Raw genomic sequence first — 21,306 nt, 5'->3', positions numbered from 1 at the left:
GCGACGTCAGCGTGCCCCGCCCTCCCCGGGGCGGGCGGTTGCCATGGCGACGGGAGCGGCCGGGCCTGAGGCCTACGTGTGGGTACCGGCCTTGGGCCGCGTTGTGCCGCTGTCACAGAATCCCGAGGGTTGGAATGGACCTCGAAAGATCATCTAGTCCAACCCCCTTCCAAGACCAGGGTAACCTGGAGTACATCACACAGGAACTTGTCCAGGTGGGCCTTGAATATCTCCAATGTAGGAGACTCCACAACCCCACTGGGCAACCTGTTCCAATGCTCTGTCACTCTTACAGTAAAGATGTTAACGTGGAACCTCCTATGCTCCAGTTTACACCCATTGCCCCTTGTCCTACCACTGGATATCATTGAAAAAAGCCTAGTTCCATCATCCTGACACCCACCCTTTACATGTCTGTAAACACTGATGAGGTCACCCCTCAGTCTCCTCCAAGCTAAACAGACCCAGCTCCCTCAGCCTCTCCTCATAAGGGAGGTGTTCCACTCCCTTCATCATCTTCATGGCTCTGCGCTGGACTCTTTCAAGCAATTCCCTGTCCTTCTTGAAGTGAGGGGCCCAGAACTGGATGCAATATTCCAGATGCGGCCTCACCAAGGCAGAGTAGAGGGGCAGGAGAACCTCTCTTGCCCTACTAACCACCCCCTTTCTAATGCACCCTAGGATGCCATTTGCCTTCTTGGCCACAGGGGCACATTGCTGGCTCATGGGCATCCTCCTACCCACCAGGACCCCCAGGTCCCTTTCCCCTTCACTCCTTTCCAGCAGGTCAACCCCCAACCTGTACTGGTACATGGGGTTGTTCTTCCCCAGATGCAAGACTCTACACTTGCTCTTGTTCAATCTCATCAAGTTTTCCCCCCCTGCTGCCCTCCTTCCTCCATGCAGAGGAACCGGCCACCAGCCCCAGGCTCCTCGGCTGCCCCAGCACCACCACACGGAGCCAGCACCGGGCCGCTGGGCGGGTTTATTGATAACGGTGTCACATAGTGCAGCACGCAGGCAAACGACAAACACACTGATGGCCATGGGCTCCGGCCCACCCCCCCTGTCCCTTTGCTGGCACCGGAGGGTGAGGGAGGTGCGGGCACCATGCTGCATGCGGTCGGGCTTTCCAGGGTACCGGGTGGAGGTGCAGCGGCTCCTACGGCCCCAGCCAGGGCTTGGAGTCGGGGCAGGGAGCCTGGGGAAGGAGGTGCAGCTAAGGGAACACATGGCAGGGTCTGCACCGTGTGAGGTACAGTGGGGAACATGCTATGGGCATCTATGCCCCAAACCAAGGGCGGGTGGGATAGGTGGCTGGATATGCGAGCAGGCAGTGGCTTAGCTTTCCTCTTTGTCAGCCTCCTCCTTCTCATCTTCATCGTCTTTCTCCCCCTTGAGTTTGTGGCGAGCGAATTCCTCGATGACGATGTCCTCCTCGCTGGAAGGGAGATCAGAGGGGGGTGAGCATGGGAAGGTGGCCATGGGGAGCCCACTGGCTGCCTGAGACACACCACAGTGAAGAGGGCAAAACCTTAGAAGACTGAGACTCCCTTTTTACAAGGGGTCACGTAGAAAACAAGTAATAGACACAAGTTCATCCTGGGGAGGTTGTGATGGACACAAGAGGAAAGATTTTCCCAGTGGGAACAACCAGCCATTGGAATAATCACCCCTGGGAAGTGATGGATTCCCCAGCACTGGACGCTGTTAAGATCTGCCTGGACAGGATGTTGGAATACCTTGACTAGGACATCTTTTGCTTAGAAAGTTGGACCAGATGATCCTTGAGGTCCCTTCCAACCTGGAATTCTATGAAATTTCTGCCATATACCCACATCCTAACCCTGTTCCTACCAGTGCTCACCTTGCCCTGTCACCCCACACACTGCAGGGGACAGCCGGGGCACTGTGCCCCGCAGCCTGAGCTGAGTATACAAACCCAGGGCACATCACTGGCTTGACTGTGAGCATGTGTGACTGGAGGAGCTGGGCTCCTGCCTGCGACTTTCACCAGTTTTTAAGGTCAATATTATATATTGTCAAGGGAAAAAAGAGAAGGAAAATAAATTGGAGACAAAGAGATAGTTACCTTCTTGCAAAAGGCAAAGATGACATCAAGGGAGAGCCGCATAATGAGAAGTGGGCAAAGAAAATGGAAAAAAAGAGTCATCAAAACTGATTCCAAAGCTTGAGAATGTGAAACCACTTGACAAAAATCTGCATGGAGTGATGGTGGGGACAGGCCAAGAGATTTCCTCCTCTGGAAGTTTAAATATCCTCGCTGAGCAGGGAAACCGATCGGCTTTGGTGTGAAAGCCTTGCAGTTGCAGCCTGAGTTTCCGGGCCCCAAATCCCAGTGCTCATGCCCCATTGCAGGGTGTAACCAGACACGAAAGCAGCCTTTGGGGGCATTGCAGGCCAGGGCTGTGGGGCTGTGGGGCTGGCTGGTGGCTGTGGCTGCCAGGCATGGCTGCCAGGAGTGGGTTTGGCATGCTGCAGCTTCCCAGAGGGAAGCAATCCCAGCTGTGGCTTTAGCTGGAATAAGCTTGTGTGGTGGGAGGAGGACTCTGGCACTGAGGAGTGCATGAGGCCATAACCAGCACCGCTTCCAGCAGCCCAGGGACCTCAGCATGGGGAGGATGGGGACCAAGGCCATAGGGGACATAATCCAGTGGTGACACTTGTGACTGGGAGACACAGCACTACCAGCTGCTTCCGAGGGACAAGGCAAGGCCTGGGCTTGCTGCAGAAGATGCTGCGTGTTTGGAGCAAGGAGAGGTGTAAAATAAGCCCTGAACATTTGCAGAGCACGTGCCAAGGCAAGCATTTGAGTCCTCCTAGACTGTGACAGTGCTCCTGCTGCCTGCCTCTGGGGGGGGGTGGCATCCTGTCTGCTGTTGCACAGGGGCTCAGCGCTTTGGGGCCTGGATGATTTAATCCAAGGATGTAACCTCAAACTGGAATGAGGTATCACATATATTTGTGATGGATCTCTGTGGTTTATGTGCTAGAGGAAACACTGGCCTGGGGTATAAGGAAGTGTCTCTTTACCTTGGCTTATCTGTACTCCATTGATAAGCACAGCAGAGGGAGGCAAGGATTGGAAGAGAGACAGATGTTAGTTAGTACAGAAAGGACATTTCAACTAACATCTCTTCTTAATGCTCAGGTGTGTCTCTGGAAAGAGCTGTTGGGATGGGTGGCAGCTGCTCCCACACTGGTCCTGGACAGAGGCTGCTGCAGAGCTGGAGGAGCTCTGCCTGTCACACAGCTACAGTCACACAGTCCCATTGCACAGAGGCACTGCTTTTACAAATATGCTTCTGAATGGCAACTGCCTTTTCCTCCTCTGAGTGTCAGCAGCATCCAGGCACTACTTACCATCCGCAGGCTTTGGGTGCATCAGGATGACAGGCATCTCGACACCAACATCACTGGAAGGGAAAACACTTGCTTCAACAAACCTGCCCAGTGCCACATCGTGCTCAGCCCCACAGGCAGCTCTCCCCTTACCTGGAAGTGAGATCCCCCAGGATGCTGTGGCAGTGGGAGAGAAGGGACAGAAATCAGCCAAGGCAGAGGAGGGGAGTATTCGACTTTGCTTTATAATAAGGTAGAAGATGATGTATAATAGGGGTGAAGGGCAGAGATGATGGGGCCGGAGGAGTGGGAGTCAGAGGACAGCACAGTGCACAGCTGCTCCATGGCCCAGGGAGGAGGCCCTCACACTCAGTGGTGTGAGTCCCTTTGTCACCTGCCCTGTGGTAAGATTCCCCAGCACAGCCCAAGAGGATATTCCCTGCCCTCATGCCCACAGAGTCTCACCCTCCTCGAGACACCACCAGGTTGACCTTCACTTTGTAGGACACCAGGATGCCCAGCACCTCCTTGTCCATGCCAGGTCTCAGGCTAGGAAAAAGGCAGAGTGGGGAGGTGAGGTCCCATACCCTGTCTGCTCCCCTCCCAGCAGCTCCCAGGGCTGTCTCTGTGCCCCGTTTCGTGTGGGTGCACTGGGGTTTAGCACAAGAGGACAACACAATGCGGTAGGAAAAGAGAGGCGAGGGCAGGTCATTTGGCTGAAGCCACAAAGCAGTTTCTGGAGGTCACTTGAGATGTGTGACCTGGGATTTACTCCTGAAACAAGACCTGCTGCAGCTGCGTAGAGGGATACAGTGGCTTCGGACAATGGTTGGGACTGGGAGGCTGCACCTCTTCTACAAGGTGGATCTGTGGTCATGTCACAGAATCCCTACATTTTCCAGCTGGGTGGGCTGGGTTCAGGCACAGGAGGTGAGGGGGATCCTTGGTGGGAGCCCAGAGCATCCTGAGCAGTGGGAAGCTGCCAGACTCAAGGCAAGGCATGGGTCCAGCTGTGGCAGGGAGCAGGGGGAGCCCACCTGGCTCTTACATGGTAGTGGAGGCCAGGTTGGTGTCCTCGTGCTTGAGCTTGCCATCGAGAGCCAGGCCTCTCTTCTCACGGTTGGCCGAGAGCAAGGGGGTGACAGAGTATGTTTTGGAGAAGGTGGAGTTGGCTGCCACAGTCTCACTGAAGGGGTTGGAAAGGAGAGCTCAGAGCCAGCACCAGCCTGCTGGGTGCTCAGCACTCACTGGGGATGCTTACCATCGTGCCAGGCACCCAGGCAGAGCCAGACATCCCCCCCTGCCCTCCCCATGCAGATGCCTGGGCCTGTTTCCTCCTTTCATTCCCATGTACAACCATATCTTCTGTGGCTGGCCTCAGACATGCAAAGTGAGGAGAGGAAGTGGCCAGGGGGAAGCTGTGCACTGTCCCAGCCAACACCTGCTTATGCTGGGGGCACAACATCCACAGCCTTCCCTCTCCTCTGCTTCCTCTGCATCTGCTCTGCTAACCCTGATATTTCTGCTGCCTGATGTAAAACCATCACTCTCCCCTTCTCCTCCTCCTCCTTTCTCTTCCTCCCTCTGGCTGTGATGCTGCACCATCCCCAGCCCCTTTTCACTTACTTTATCTCCTCAGTGCACACAGTCTTGGTGTATTTATCCAGAGAATAGAGCACCACGTCTGTGATCTGCTCAACTGAGGAAAGACAAACGGGAGCAATTGTGGTGATGTGGCAGGGTCCCCATCTCTGACAGGGAGGCTGGGATGTGGTGGGTGCTGTGCCCCTCTCACCTGAGATCTTGATTTTTTTCACGATCTTGTTGGTGGTGTTGTTGATGTTGACGGTCACATTGATGGGCTCTCCATGGTAGTAGATCTGCAGTAGGAAGAAGCTTGGTTGTGTGATCAGGCATCCTGATCCCCATCCTTGGGGATGCACGTGGTGGCATGAGCCAGGGGGTAGGCTCTGTACAGACCTCCTTATCCAGAGAAGCTTCAAGGTGCAGGGGCTTGTCAGACATCATGAACTGCCGGGTGGTCTCCGACTTTGGGGCTGGCCCCATCTTCAGGGGTGCAAACTGGATCTTGCGGATGATCAGGCGCACCGAGTTCCTATGGGACAAGAAGCAGTCACCCCCAGTCTTGGCAGGACATGTCTATACAACCTTCTATTGGGGCAGTTTGGCCACCTCTGGGGGCATCACAGTGTATCTAGCCAACGGATGCAAGCTGCAGCCTGCTTGTAGGACATGCTGGGTGCTTACATGGGGATCACTGCCACTCCTTCAGGTGAAATACCTCACCCAAGCACGGCTGACAGCACGTCCTTGGTCTAGCTCCTGAGGTGGTTACCCCAGGATGATCCCATGGGTTGGTTTTAGGGTCCTGGGGCAGGAAAGGGATCCCTGCAAATACCTCTTGTGAATTTTCTCCTCCAGATTTTCAGCGCAAAATCCTTTGACCTCGAAGTCCACACCACAGGCCTGTGGGGACAGGTATGGTCACTAAGCTGGGGGAGCTACTCTTCCTTTCTCCACTGCATTGCTGGAGATGCTGGTCCCAAGTCCATCTATCCTTCCTCCCCAACCCTCACCCATGGGCCATATTGCCATGGAAGAGAATCAGCTCTCATTTTTTGCACCCCACAACTTAACCTTCTGCAAGGGGGAATGGGTGCAGGGCCACAGGTCAAGGCCAGCAGCTCACCTTTCCCACATCGTCTGGTCCTGGCTGGAGGGTGACCGAGCAGGGCAGGTTGGTGGCAACCTGGGCAGAACAGGGAAAGAGAGAAACAATGTGAATAAAGAGTGTGCCCAGAGATGAGCCCTGGTGCACACCATGGGGGTCTGAGCAGGAGGGGCAGAACATCCCCTACCTCAAAGGTGAAGGGGTAGGCATTCTCCCCGAGCTTCTTCAGCAGCTTCTCCTGCAAAGGAGTGAGGGTTTTGGGTGTCTGGTCTGGCACCGGTGGGAAGATCTGGGTGGTGAGGACATAGAGGTCCTTCCTGAAGGTCAATCCGATAACATCAAGGTCATCTCGGCCATAGCGGAATGCACAGGTCAGCGTCACGTACACTGAAGTCAGATGGAAACATAGAGGAGCAGGGTTAGGAGGAAGGGAAGATAAAGGGGAGGTAAGGGGAAAGCATTAAATAAAGAGGAAAGAAAACTAGTATCTCCTTAGCAGACACACGACTGTTTTCGGGACCTGGACCTCAAGCACTAAGTTTACAGATTCACTTGATTTACAGATTAAATGGATGAAGTTAACACATCTGTCTGCAAGGCACAAGTAGCTTCAGAGCTGGTGCTCCAGGCAGAAGAGACGAGAAGAAAGAGGCAGCCTTCCCCTCCAGGTCAGCTTCCAGGACCCTGATGTACAAGGCCCTGTAGACATGGCAGCTTTAACCTGACTCCAGTCCCAGGTTGCTGAGGAGCTTTGCACCGGTTTCCAGTTCTCCCCCTTAAAACATGGGGTTTTCTGTATTAATACCTTTTCTGTCCTTTAGGTACTCCGGGTCGATCAGGCAGACACCATCTGCACACAAACAGAGAAGAAGGACCAGTGAGCTCAGCTGCCTGGGCAGATCCCTGCAGAAACACAGCACTTCCCAATTCCAGCCATCTTCCCACCAGCTGGGAAGGTGACCAAGCATTGCCTGTGCTTCTGTCTCCATGAGAGGCACTCACCTACAGAGTCCACTGAATCCACATGGTCCACAAAGTCTCTCTTCCCCAGGTAGATGGACAGCTGGAGGCAGCACATGGTTAAAGGAAAGAGGGAAATAGGTAAGTGTTTGCCAAAATTAGCCAAAATTACCCAAAAGTTGTGTTGTGGGGCTCATTAACCCTGCTGATAACATGTTGGACCAGGCCTTGCATTTAAAGGTTCATATAGTTGGGGTTATTTCCATTACTGTTTTGGAAAGCGAGCCCTATGACAGCATCAGAGCAGGCATAGCAGGAATCAGTCAGGTTTCAAAGGGAAGGAAAACCCAGCCTGTGTCCTATCGCATGGGCAGAGCCACCTCAAAGGAGCCCCAGCACAGCCTGCAATTAGGCTGACTCACACCCAGGGATGGGGCACACGGTCCCCTCTCCGTGTGCATGGACTCACCTTGCTGTTGGGGCTGGTCTTCTTGAACACCCTGCAGAGAAACACAGACAGACATATTGAGAACCCTGGGCTGAGGCTGGATGAGGTGGCACATCCCACTCCCAGCACAGGGAGGGATGGGGATGGCCATTCTTCTCCCTGGAGCAAGGGGGAATGGGCTTCCCTGCAAGCCTACAAGCATGGTGCATCTCCAAGCCCTGTGCAAGAGCATGCACAGGATATCCTGCCCTTGGGAATTTTGGTATCCTGCAAATTCAGAGCCAAACCCACCCCATTCACCAGGCTACTCAAGGAGATGTCATGCTCCTGAGCCCCATGCATGACCATTGAGGAGGGGGTGCATTAGCTGTCTGTGTCTTAAGAACAAGTGAGAAAGCACCAACACACAGAAGAGAATGTGTTTTGTTGGCTCTGCAATGGCTCACTCAAGCTCTCTACAGTGAGTTTATGTATCAGCCCATGAGGGGAGCCAGGGGGTCCTTTTCTCCCTCTGCTCCTGTCCCGCAGCACACTCTGCCCCATCCCAATTAAAACAAATCAAACAAAACACTTACTTTGCTCCGTCTGCCATGTTAAGTCAGTGGCTGTGCAGGTGGGGATCTGTGGGGAGAGGGAGGAGAGGTGCTGGGTGAGGCGGTGGGGAAGGGGCAGCGGCAGCAGGACAGAATCATTCATGTGCTAACACACTGCAGAGCACTGCTGGGCCCTTTGCCTTGGTTCACCTTCGAGACAGCACATAAGGCACATGGTAGTTCTGTGACCCAGTGGGGAAGCCAAGCTAGGAAAACCCCTTCCCCTTGCTGAAAAGGTGGTGAAGAGGATGTGGAAGAGAAAAAGGGAGAGCAATGCTCCAGGCAGGCAGGCTTCAGAAAATAGGAAGTGACTCTGAAGGGAGCAAAATCAAGTCTGGAAAAGGCAGGAAAATGAACAAAAGAGCTTACAGAGTTTCAGTTTTATGAATTATGAACAGCAGGAACAGGCTTGTTTTGTCCCATCACTCACCAGTGAGTGAAGAAAGTGTAAGCAGAAAGGTCAAGAGCACCTTAACATTCACCCTGTGTGCAGGGTGATTCTCGGGGTGCACTGCCCCAACCCACATCCCCTCCATCACCATTCCTGGCTGGCAGTGCCAGGGATGGCTCTGGGAGGGAAGCTCTTGCAGGGCTGTCTTCACACCCTGCCCAGTGGTGCTGCTGTGTTTTGGTTGCTTGAGCCTGATGTCCAGAATTAAACCGTAAATATCCCCCTGATCACCAGCTGATCACTGGGACATTAGATGGGATGAACTCAGCTTCTTAAAGTTAGGTAGCTCTTGACGTTAGCAGAGCTTAAGCCCAGGCAGGATTCTAAGCCCCAGGGGCACATGGGCACATTGCCTCTTTATGCAACCACAGGGATGCTGAAGTTGATACAGGGGGGAGGAGATTATCCTCTTTCCCATGGAAAAACAAGGGATTAGTCCCAAACACAGGATCTTTGATGCCATCAAGTGCTTTGGGATATGAAGCTTGGGCATACTCACCTGCACGGCTTCTTGGGCAGCTGTGAAGGGAGTGGGAGCAGCAGAGCAGTGCCACAGGCTCAGCCTTCTCCAGGATCCAGGAATTGGGGATGAAGTGAGGAAAGGTGGAGGAGAGAAGAGCTGAACTCCTCCTCCATATCTCACAAGATCCAGAGAGGGGACTTGATGCCTCCTACTTGGCTAAACTCTCTCTTGCTGCTACTGAACCCCTTCACCCATGCCCTCTAGCTCAGCCACATTTATCTCCCTTCAGCCCCACACTGCTCTCCTTCCAGCCCCAGTCCAGCACCAATGTCCCTGCTGCCAAGGGTTTGACCAAACAGCAGAATCAGTGCCCCAAAGCACCTGCAGGGCCCAGGCAGCAGATCAGGCAGCACTCACCTGGCAGGTGGACAGACAGGCAGACAGATGCTCTCCTCTTCCTCTCCCAGCACGTCCTGCGGTCACGCAGTCACAACAGGCTGCTCCCAGACCTGAAGCTTCTTATACCCCTCTGATGGTCCCTCCCCTGGCGTCTGATCTTTGGCTGTAGATGCAGGGATGTGTGTGTGTGTACCTTGGGATAGGTACTTTCAGGAAGAATCCTATTAGTTTATTAGTTGGAGAGATGCTCCATGAGTAAGAGTGAGCTATAAATACAGCTTCTGCCAGTGTCCTGAGAAAGCTGCTTATGGAGATTGGCAAAGCAGGCTTAGGAGCAAGGTGATGGTAATTGAGGTGGAAGCTCTGCTCCTGGTGGGCAGGGGCAGATTTCCATGGGGGCTGTCTACAGCTGCTCCCATGGCAAGGGGAGCAGGGCCAGCCCTGGGCACAAGGGTGGATGGAGATGGCAAAGACAGATGTGCCCAGTTCTATCCCTCCCTTGTGCACTTCCCTGGATGGCCAACTGATGGACAGGAGGTGCAGGCAGCTTCTTGCATGGCCAATGTGCCCGTGTGGCTGGTCACCTAGAGGTGATCCACTGTGGTCCAGGGCACATGGGATACCCTTGCTACAGGGATGCTGCTGTACAAGATCAAAGACACACATGAGGCTCCCACTCCCACACCAGTGGCTGCTCCCACACCAGGCTGTTTCCCCTGCAGGCAGCAGGAAAGGCTTGCCATCCCTCAGTGGTGGGACACAGACCTGTCACCATCCCCCAGCACCGCTGGGCAACTCGCTCAGCCCCACATCATTTCATAACACCACAGGCTGTCCTCACCTGACCCTATTACTACATCATTAATTCAAGTTTTGCTGCTGCAAATAGAAAACTCTTGATAGTGCAGAATGGATTTGCCTTATGACAGCCAGGAGAGAAGCGTTCCTCATTGCTGTTCTTCCTTGGTGGCAGCCAGTGTGGAATCCCACTCCCAGAGAGGTGGCTGCAGGATGCTCATGGATGCTGGCCCTAAGGACAGAGCACAGTTTACAAGGGCAGCCCAGGACAGCAGGCAAACTGCTCCAGCAAGGCCCCACTCATCTTCCTCACCTCCAGCATCTCTCAAGCCCTTGCCTGCTCACCCAGACCCTTTACTTTGAGCACACACTTGGTCCTGGCTCAGACCCCAGCTGAGCACTGAGGTCAGGATGCCCCTACTCATAGAGACACAGCCATAATCTCCTCCCTACGCTCTGCATCAGCCTAACATCCTTCACCTGGGTACCAGCTCCTCTCAAACGCAGCCCACCTGTGTCCCTATTCCTATGGGGCACTGGTAGCCAGCAGGGCATGCCAGCCCCACTGCCCAGGGCTTTAGCTGTGGCACACGTTGCGTGGGGCCAGGACTTGTGATCTCTTTAATTGCACACAGGAGAGCTTCTTAGTTTGCAGCTTAGCAGGTCCTATTTCTGCCAAGGTCAGGGGGACACGTGAACTGTGACCTCCCCTTTGACAAGGGGAAGAGGAGGGAGGGGGCAGCCCCACCTGGACACTGGGGGGGACACAGCAGAGTGCCCACTCCAAGCACTGTACCCTGGGCACCTAATCCTGAGCTCTCTGTTTGCTGCTCTTCATTAGGCTCCTAATAAGGCCCCTGAGACCAATGCTGTTCACAGGTGCTCTGGCTGCAGGTCTGCCCAGCATGGTGAGGTTGGAGAACAGATTTCATCATGGGAGGCTTCAGCTCAGCTTAATCCTGACCAGGTGGGTTCAGCCAGGGAGATCTTCCTTGCCCATGTGGGGGCAAGATATTCCCCCTCCGCAAACCAGTGGTGAGACAAGCAGGCCACATCCCTTCCCTTGCACTGTGCTCTGAACAAAGCACTGGGAAGGAAGCTGGGGATGCAGCTCCTTGTTAAAACAATGGGGAAATGAGAGAGGGCTTCTTTCTTTTACCTGTTTAATAAATGGCCAAAGGCTGCTCTCATGTATCTCATCCCACTCATCATCCAGGTCTAGGTGCTGCATGAAGCACATCTACTTCCAGTGGGGCAGGACACCAGTGGTTGTGGGACTGGTAGAGCACATGAGGGCCCAGGTTTATCCCTGACATCCAATGCCCTGAAGTGTCCTGCCTCCCCAGGAAACAGCCATGGAGCTTCCCACATCTTTCCCACTTCATCTGCAAGGTCTGTCCTCTGAATCATGGAATCAACCAGGTTGGAAAAGACCTTTAAGATCATTAAGCCCAACCTTTACCCCCACACTGCCAAGGCCACCACTAAACCATGTCACTGAGGGCCTTGTCTACACAGTGTGTGAACACTTCCAGGGATGGTGACCCCAGCACTGCCATGGGCATCATGTTCCAATGCCTGAAGGGAGCCTGGGGGGAGCCGGAGCCACCCAGCAAGCTGTCACTGGTGAACCCATACTGCCTTCCCATATTCAAGTGTCCCTGATGCTGGTGCATCTGGCACCATCCCGGCCCAGCACCTGGCACCACACACTGCAGCCACCTTACATAAACACAGCAATGCTGCTGATTCCTCAAAGCCCCTCAGAGCTCCAGGGCTTCCTCCCTGATCCAGATTAAGTGGCACAGACGGCATTAATCCGAAGCCAGGCTCCTCCATGCTGCAGGGAATTACTACTGCTCTGTTAAGTAACAGAGAGAGTAGTACTGGTGGGAGCAGGTCTCTGGCAGGAATGGGTCTCTGCTGCCATCTCTGCACAGACCTGCATCACTTTGTGTCCGTCCCCATGGCAGGCACTGGGGAGAAGTGCAACCACTGCCCTGTGGCCCGGAGCCTCCATCCCAAAGTGAAGCAGGCTGCCTGACTTCCCAGTGGGCCCCACCACTGGTTCCTCTGGAGGCTGGGAGCCCGGTAGGAATCCTTGGCAGGGGCTTTTGCCATGACTACACCAATGGGCTGGTGGTGAGGGACAGTCCCTTTGCATGGCTCATGATGCCAAGAGCAGCAGACAGACAGGAGCATGGCTTGGCAGGGCACTCGCACTCCACCTTCATCCTCATCCTCATCCCCCCTGGTAGGAGCTCATTGTCCTGTCTCCATCCAGAGCAGCCCTCAAGCTCCTGAGTGCTCTGGCAGCAGAGGGTGCTACTTATCTGTAATTAACCTGTGCTAATCACCCTAGCAGCAGCAAGCGCATGGCTCACTCCTTGCCACAAAGGAGCTAAACCTCTGGGTCTGGAGGTACCAGGAGGGACCCCCGGTGCTGGTTACAGGATAAGCCTCCCTCCTTCCTGACACCTTCCCAGGAGCCCCCAAACCCCACTTCCCTTCTGCCTGCAGGCAAGGCACACACAGACAGGGTGGCATGAATGCCATCGTGGGTGCCTGGCTCGCTTGGCCACCCCATGACCGCAGCACCTCTGCCCCGACGCAGCCAGCGGCAGAGCTCAGCCCCAGTGCAGGCAGCAAGGATCCCAGTGGCTGCCTGCAGGCTGCCTGCCTGCCCACCACCCCAAACACACTTCAGGGGCTTGCAGTTGTCATAGAATAGAGTCATAGAATAGTTAGGGTTGGAAAGGACCTCAAGATCATCCAGTTCCAACCATCCTGCCATGGGCAGGGACACCTCACACTAAACCATATCACCCAAGGCTTCATCCAACCTGGCCTTGAACACTGCCAGGGATGGAGCATTCACAACCTCCCTGGGCAACCCATTCCAGCACCTCAACACCCTAACAGGAAAGAATTTCTTCCTTATATCCAGTCTAACCCCTGCTGTTTAAGTTTCCCACACTGTTTAAGCTGTCCCACACCAGTGTCTGTCCCTTCTCTCACGGTCCTGCCCGAAGGCTCTGCCCCACTGCCCCTTGTCCCAGGACACGATGGGACAGGATGCTCAGGGCTGCCCCTGCCTGCACCCGGCCATGCTCACCCGCAGGCTTCCCCTGTAGCGGGGCTGGAGCCGGAGGAGGAGCGAGGAGGAGCAGAGGAGGAGGAAGAGCGGTGCCGAGGGGGCGGCCGGGACACGGAGCGGCGGTGCCGGTGGTGTGGCCCCAGGCTGTGGGTCCATCAGTGTGGGTGCTGCTGACTCCCCGCTGCCGCCCCACCACTCTGCTCCTGCTCGGCTGCACCCCGACAGCTCGGCTCCATGCCCTCAGCACCCCATAAGAGCCGCTGGAGCCCCCATTGTACCTCTGAGGGACGGTGAGTGTGTTGGGGAGGGCTGTGTCCCCCCTCTGTGTGACACAGAGGCAGGATGGTGGCGCTGGGTGACAGCAGGGGGGTGATCCCCCCTCCAAGGGAAGGATCCATTCTCTGATCTCTGCTCTTGTACACCTACAGGCTGGAGCCTCTCGTGATGTGGAGCATCGGGACCCCCATCCTCCAACAGCTGCTCCCCTGTAACACAGCCTGGCCACAGGGTACCCCATCTCCATGAGCATCACCTCGCTGGCCACCCATCACCTACTGGGACCTCCAGCCAGCAGCTCACTTGGGTACCAGGTTACTGGTGTCCCACATCACCCCCACCTTCGCCTTCTCCAGCCCACCCCATGGGCTCGCTGGTGGCCAGTAGCTGCTGCTGGGCCCGGATGCAGGGCTGGGAGAGGGACACAGCACAGCCACTGTCCCTGTGCTTCAGAGTATGGCAGCAGCAAACTGGTACCACTGGGACATCAGCCGTGCGGTGGCAGAGGAGCTGCTGGCCAAGGCCGGACGGGACGGCTGCTTCCTGGTGCGGGACAGTGAATCAGTGTCAGGGGCTTATGCCCTTTGCCTCCTGTAAGTCACCTGCCTGGCTTCTGCTTGGGGCTGCTCTCTCTTGTCCCTTGCCAGGTCCCTCCATCCCTCTCCCTGCTCCCACTATGGCCAAAGCCTGCTGCAGGGATGCTGGTGGGTGAGCTGGCTGCCAGGCTCTGCACAGGGGTTTTGGAGTGATGCCCATGTCAGGCCAATGGAGAACCCTGCATCCTTGGGAGCAGGCAGGAGCCTGGGCCCACAGCCCTGCCCAGCACCAGTGTTGCTGAAGGGAGAACCCAAAATCAGGGCACACTGAGCCACTTTGGGCTGCCTGCTGGCTATGGGAGCAGGAGAGGCTGACTCAGACCTCTCTCCCTCTGCAACAACAAACATCCCCTCTTCCTCCAACCCCCAGTGGCCACATCTGCACCGTGATGCCTGCTGCTAACATCTCAGATGCTGGGACCTCAGGGTTACATCCCCTACCACTCATGGGGCTCACTGCCATCCCTTCACCGTGAAAACACTGCTGCCAGGGCTGCCTGCACCCCTTCCTGCTGCCTGCACCCCTTCCTGCTGCCTGCACCCCTGCTTGCTGCCTGCACCCTTCCTGCTGCCTGCACCCTTCCTGCTGCCTGCACCCTTCCTGCTGCCTGCACCCCTGCTTGCTGCCTGCACCCCTTCCTGCTGCCTGCACCCCTTCCTGCTGCCTGCACCCCTGCTTGCTGCCTGCACCCTTCCTGCTGCCTGCACCCTTCCTGCTGCCTGCACCCTTCCTGCTGCCTGCACCCCTGCTTGCTGCCTGCACCCCTTCCTGCTGCCTGCACCCCTTCCTGCTGCCTGCACCCCTTCCTGCTGCCTGCACCCCTTCCTGCTGCCTGCACCCCTGCTTGCTGCCTGCACCCCTTCCTGCTGCCTGCACCCTTCCTGCTGCCTGCACCCCTTCCTGCTGCCTGCACCCTTCCTGCTGCCTGCACCCTTCCTGCTGCCTGCACCCCTGCTTGCTGCCTGCACCCCTTCCTGCTGCCTGCACCCCTTCCTGCTGCCTGCACCCTTCCTGCTGCCTGCACCCTTCCTGCTGCCTGCACCCCTGCTTGCTGCCTGCACCCCTTCCTGCTGCCTGCACCCCTTCCTGCTGCCTGCACCCTTCCTGCTGCCTGCACCCCTTCCTGCTGCCTGCACCCTTCCTGCTGCCTGCACCCCTTCCTGCTGCCTGCACCCCTGCTTGCTGCCTGCACTCCTTCCTGCTGCCTGCACCCCTTCCTGCTGCCTGCACCCCTGCTTGCTGCCTGCACCCTTCCTGAGCGCCATGTCTGCAGCGTGTGGGGTGGTGCCTGGGGGGTTTGGAGGGATGCCACCCCCTCCCTACCACTGGCCTGGCCCAGTGCACGGGACAGATTGCAAACACATGGTGCTGAGGGGCGCGGGGAACACTGGGAGCTCAGCCGGCATCCGCCAGCATCCCGGCACTGGTGCCGGACAGGATGGTGGCACAGACAGGGATGTGCAGTGGCCCCAGAGTGAATGTGACCATGGAATGGCAGCTGTCGGCTGTTGTAAAATGGGCTGCCATAAAGTCCTCACTGCCACACAGTGCCATGGGGTGCCCACTGAATGGTGGTGGGGATGTGGCAGAGCTCCCGGCCGTGCCCATGCAGGCAGAGTGCTGCTTGGAGATGGGAGGACACTGCTCATCCCCCCTGCAAACTGATAAGAGACCCAGAGCTGAGGGTGATGCTGTTATGAAACGAGAGCTCAGTTCCCCTCTCTGCAGAAGGAATGGGGTGTTCACATCAGGACTGTGCTGCCACACACCCAGTGTCATGGGGTGTGATGGGAACCATCCTCTGCTCTCTCCCAGGTTCCAGAGACACGTCCACACCTACCGCATCCTCCCCAATGATGAGGGGCTGCTGTCTGTCCAGGTGCGTGCAGCGGTGGGTGTCCAGGGGCTGGGTACCACTGGGGTGCCCTCCCTGCCCTGGCTAATGCCTGGGTGCCAGGCAGGATGCAGGTGCAAGGGGCAGGGATGCTCACCCCACAGCATGCAGAGGTACAACCACCTGCCCCCCCTGACATGCCAGCACTGCAGTTTGCACAGGCTGCCTGCAACACACAGTACTGCGGGATGTGAGTGCTTTGCATCACCCCTCAGCACGTGGGGCTACCACCATCCACCCCAGGGCAGCACAGCAAAACACTTGTCCCCTTCCTGCCACTGTCTCCCAGATGACTTCTTCTACAGCAGCTGCTCCTAAGGCTGCGGCACCATTTGCCCCTATCTATCCTCATCCCGAATAAAGTCTCAGGGACGCTGGGGTGCATGTGTGCAATGCCTCATTCTGTGCACAGGCAATGGGAGAGCAGCAGAACATTGCCCCCTGCATCCCACTCTTTACCCAGGGACCCTACAAACCCCAACCCTCGGGGCTGCCCTCAGTGGCACAGTTCCCTTTGGAACGCACCGTTCTACCTGCTCATCCTAGCACACCTGCTCGCAAAGCAGTTAAACCCCCGACCAGGCAATGGGGGCACACGGTCCCCCCAAAACACAGGGACAACCCATCCCAACAGGGCTCCGGCGGCTGCTGCGTCCGGTTTTGGGGACACTATGCCCAGGCTGGCCTCAAGGTGGCAGTGGCCACCTTTGTCCCTAGTGTTGCCCCTCGGGGCTGGGATGCCAGCAGGGCAGCACCTTGGGGTGCGGGAACTGCGGGACATGCATGGAGCCGGTGGGGCAAGGAGGCTGCCGAAGGGTGGGCAAGGGGTCCCCACTGGCAGGGGGATGCGGTCCCTATGGATATGGGGCTATGGCTCTCATGGGTGAGTGACTTTGGTCCTTAAGTGCCAGGGGCTCTGGTCCCCATGGTCCTTGCCCCCCACAAGGAAAGGGCTGTGGCCCCATGGGTGAGCCCCACGACTGCCATGGTCTGGGGGCAGGGGCTGCAGATGGCCCGAGGGTAATGGACGGGACGGGAGCAGAGCGGGGCTGAGCCCATCGGGCAGGGCCACGGGCAGGGATCGCTGCGGGCTCCTGCCCCTCCTCTGCCCGCCTCCAGCCCTGCCTCTGCCGGGCACTTTGCTCCCGGCGGTGGGAGCGCAGGAGCGGGCGCTGCAGGGCACGGGGGGGGCATGGACGGGCCCCGCTGCTGAGAGCCCCCCCGGCACGGCCGCAGGTGAGCAGGGGCTGGGCAGGGATCATAGCACCAGAGCCATGTCAATGCAGGTGGGCACTGGGGGGACGCTGAGGAGCAGCTATGACAGTGGAAGGGATGGAGGTGGGAACCCAGGGACGGGGGGTGGGGGTCAGGCAGATGTCCCCATCCCTCCAGCATCCCCAGTTCCATCCGTGCATCTTCATCCTTACCCACCACTGCTTCCTCCATCACCGAGGGTCACTGTGCGGCCACCTCTGCTCCTTCATCTTCCTCTCCTCTTCCTCAAATCGCTGTTTCCCTGCTGCCCTTGGGCTGCTGTGGCTTAACCGGATGCTCTGAGCTCCTGCCCTCCCCTGGGGAGGCAGAGGGTCAAGGAACATCCCACCCAAGGGTGAAATGAAACCATCACCTCCCACCCAGCTGAGAAAGGGGTCACCTCAGAGCAGGGTGGGCAGAGACCAGCACTGACCCCACTGTGTCCTTGGGGAGGAGGCACAGGCACCCGGCAGCGCAATCGGGTCGTGCTTTGGCTGCTCTTGCAGTCAAAGGCAAGGATTGAAACGAAAGGAGGTCACGCTCCCCTTGTGCCGGGGCTTTGGCTGCAGCAGCCCCGTGGCGATTAGGGACAAGGGTCCTGCTGCAGGAGGCTTTGCATCATTTCCCCTTGTTTTGCAATCCCGAGCGCTTGGGTGAGGAGCAAAGCCCCGTTCTTGCCGTGCTCCAGCGGCAGCCGCTCCCAGGCTCACCACCAGCGGCTGCTCCCTCCTCTCCATCCCTTCTCCCATCCCCTCTCCAAAGCCCCCGTGTGCTGCACCACGATCCTGACCCCCCTCCGGTCCTGCCAGGGCAGGACTTTGGCTTGAGGGCAGAGTCTGCCGTCGGTGCTGCCCCACTCATTCATTCCATTGGTGCCTTTCTGCTATCCCAGAAATCCACAGGGCAGGAATGCTTGGCCGGCTGCTGGGGCACCAGGGCCGGGGGCAGCCGCTGGCTCCCACTGGGGCCAAAGGACGGGTTCAGGCTGGGCATGGCCGTGGGGCCAGGAGCCGGGGCACAGTTCATGCAGCAAAGGGCCAAGGGCAGCATGTGCCCCCCAACCCACGGCCCCATATCAGCTTCTGCTCTTTTCCAATGGTGGGTGGTCACGCAGGGGGTTTGTAGGACCGTTCACTGCTTCCCAGGGCACTGCACTGGCCAACCTCACATCTGTCTTCCCAGGAGGCTGTGCTTGCCATAGGGAAGGGATTTCCCAGGCTCTCAGCCCTCCAGCATCACAGAACAGGCAGGGTGGGAGCCAGCATCACATCCCAGCTCCATGTCCTTTCCCTGCAGCACCTCCCATCTCCCACTCTGGCACTGAATGCTTGGCTCAGACATCACCTCCTTGGAAAGCACACTCAGGAGAGGCCATGGGCAGCGAGAGCCTTGTTGGGGACATCAGCAAGGAGCAGGAATGGGGCTGGTGGTGACGTGTCCTTGGGTGCACTGATGCAAGAAGGAAAACCCCTGCAGATACATTTCTATGCTGGTAAGATTCCACTCCAGGTTGTTCTTACACAGCTGGAATTTGCTTTTTCGGGGGGTTGGAACTATGTGATCTTAAGGTCTTTTCCAACCCAAACCATTCTATGGTGCGAATCATCAAGTTAAACCCCTGATTGTGATCATGACCAAGGTGAAGCAGCAAATCTGTTGTGATGAAGCTTGTCAAATGTCATTGGTGGTTATCCTCAAAGGAAGCTTACTTGGGAATGGTGAAACCGTGCTGCTGAGCATTGGTGATGCTGCTGAGCATTGGTGATGCTGCTGAGCACTGGTGATGCTGCTGAGCATTGGTGATGCTGCTGAGCACTGGTGATGCTGCTGAGCATTGGTGATGCTGCTGAGCATTGGTGATGCTGCTGAGCATTGGTGATGCTGCTGAGCATTGGTGATGCTGCTGAGCATTGGTGATGCTGCTGAGCATTGGTGATGCTGCTGAGCACTGGTGATGCTGCTGAGCATTGGTGATGCTGCTGAGCATTGGTGATGCTGCTGAGCATTGGTGATGCTGCTGAGCATTGGTGATGCTGCTGAGCACTGGTGATGCTGCTGAGCATTGGTGATGCTGCTGAGCATTGGTGATGCTTGGGGTTTAGCTGCTGCCAGAAGCTGTGTAGATGCACTCTAAGCAGTCTGGTACCACAGAGCTCCCCAGGCTCTCTCCTCATGCATTGCTCACACCAGATTTGTCTTCATATCTCAGTTGTTTGTTGACCTAATTCATGGGCATTAACTTTGGTCACTGAACCCTGCAGTGCCTCCAGCCTGGTCGTGCTCAAGGCTTCGTGCTCACTTGCACTTGGCAAAGGGAATTAAACCTCCTGGTGCATCACTTCTTCAGCAGCATCACAGCCTGCAGAGGTGGGACCAGCACAACCAGCACAGCACCTCAAGGCACCAGCAGTCAGAGGCTTGGGGTTTGCTACCAGCTCTTTATCCTTCCTGGTTCTGGGAAACCAGAGCGAGTTCTTCCCACTGTTAATGTTTGATCAGGACCTGCCTGTTGCTCTCTGAACTCATCCCTGTAATAAGGGAGGTGGCTGCAGCAGGAAGGAAGCTGCAGTGTTTGATGTGAGCCTGAAGCTGTGGCTCAGCCCACTCCTCAAACAGAGCACGCAGAGGTGCGTGTGGCACCGAGGGGCTGGTCCCGCAGCCTCCCGCTTGCCCATCTGCCTCCTGATTCATTTATGATCATCTCTGTAAACCCAAGGATATCTCTGCAAGGATATCATGCAGGAAGATGGGTCACACCTCAGCTGACCCCATGGGTACACCCTATGGGATGCTCCTGTCAATAGCGCTTGCCATGAGAAGCCATCCACCTGCACAGCTCCATGGGGAAGGCAAGGGGCAAACAGGAGGGGGATGATGAGGGAGCCAAGAGATGAAGGAGGCTGAGAGGATGCATCCTGATGCCAATCAGCTCCTGGGTGAGCTCTGGACCAACAGCAACTGGAGACACACCAGCGCTCCCTCCATCAGATATGGTTTGGGTACCCCTCATCTCTGCCGGCAGCATGGCAGATGCTCCTGCTCCCAGGTTACACATCCGAGTATCCATCCTTGGCCAGCAGAAGTGATTGATCCAGAATGGCTTTGCCAGGGACAGTGAGAGGTGTGGAGAGGTCAATGCACAGGCAGTTCCCACCAGTCCTTTGCTGGACACTGTGATGGTGGCAGAGGCTCCTTCCTCCTTCAGGTGGAGTTGGCTCTGGTCTCCAGCATCCTGATACATGGACACGACACTTTTCCTGCTCACCCTCCTGCCTCAGCCCCAGTTTGCCAGAGGATGAAGATCCCAGCCTTTGATCCTAGCACTGAGCAATAGGAAACATCCTGCCTGCCCTGCGAACTTGCACTGTCTTGAGCTGGGACTTGGCTCCAGCACAGCTCCTCTCTGTAGGGCTTACATCACCCCTCTCCTACAGAGAATACCCGGCAGCTGGAGGCCCCTCACTGTCAAGGGACACTCACTCCCAAAGGCTCCTTTAACAGCCCCCGAGGACTTCTCCAGGCCATAATATTCCCCCAGACAAGCCTTTCTTCTCCTCCTGCCTTTCTTCTGCCAAGGAGCCCTCTGGGACAAGCAGCATTGTCAGGATGGTGCCAATTAGGCTGAGCCTGCTTCCAAGAGGCTGTGCTGGCACCGGCCAGGGGCTGCTGTTGCTTATAAAGGTCTCATTGTTCCTTGCGCCGTGGGGCTGCTGCCCCACAGGGCCGGCGTGCTCTTCTGTCCCAGGCACGCTTCCCAGCTCCACGCGGTGCTGGTGTCACTGGGCGCTGCTCAAAGGGGTGATTAATGGGTGTCATTGCAGGGGCTGCGAGGGGAGGGTTTGGCAAGTCCCCTTCGGAGCCCAAAGGCACAGGCTGAGGAAAAGCAGAGAAGCATCAAAGTGAGCGGAGCTCCTGGAGGGGGGATCTGACATCTTTGGTTCCCTTCCATGCTTTGTGCCTGACAATGGTCAGGATCAGCCACTAATGCACTCCTATTGACTGCTCCCATAGATCCGGCTCG

General features: G+C 56.8%; 1 protein-coding gene across 1 annotated transcript; it reads right to left on the bottom strand.

Annotated features, from left to right (window-relative positions):
- Positions 1 to 1,341: 1,341 nt before the first annotated feature.
- ARR3 (arrestin 3) lies at positions 1,342 to 8,087 on the bottom strand. The gene is made up of 17 exons (XM_034064032.1): positions 8,039 to 8,087; positions 7,485 to 7,515; positions 7,058 to 7,118; positions 6,861 to 6,905; positions 6,243 to 6,442; positions 6,074 to 6,133; positions 5,783 to 5,850; positions 5,344 to 5,479; positions 5,159 to 5,243; positions 4,990 to 5,062; positions 4,412 to 4,549; positions 3,829 to 3,912; positions 3,517 to 3,540; positions 3,385 to 3,437; positions 3,055 to 3,064; positions 2,093 to 2,095; positions 1,342 to 1,441 (listed from the first exon to the last, which is right to left on the bottom strand). The coding sequence occupies exons 1-17, from the start codon at positions 8,053 to 8,055 to the stop codon at positions 1,342 to 1,344; spliced, it is 1,188 nt and encodes a 395-aa protein (XP_033919923.1). The 5' UTR covers positions 8,056 to 8,087.
- Between the last annotated feature and the right edge of the window lie 13,219 nt (positions 8,088 to 21,306).

The sequence above is a fragment of the Melopsittacus undulatus genome, chromosome 6 (assembly GCF_012275295.1).
Source record: "Melopsittacus undulatus isolate bMelUnd1 chromosome 6, bMelUnd1.mat.Z, whole genome shotgun sequence".
Taxonomy (NCBI): Eukaryota; Metazoa; Chordata; class Aves; order Psittaciformes; family Psittaculidae; genus Melopsittacus; species Melopsittacus undulatus.
This window is presented reverse-complemented; position numbering and strand designations above follow the sequence as displayed.

What these genes read in the sequence shown, in the direction of transcription:
- ARR3 (XM_034064032.1), bottom strand. An exon ending in CCTACCCCTTCACCTTTGAG is followed by an intron (nt 6,134 to 6,242) that starts GTAGGGGATGTT and finishes TGTTCTGCCCAG; the next exon opens with GTTGCCACCAACCTGCCCTG. An exon ending in GACCAGACGATGTGGGAAAG is followed by an intron (nt 5,851 to 6,073) that starts GTGAGCTGCTGG and finishes CTGTCCCCACAG; the next exon opens with GCCTGTGGTGTGGACTTCGA.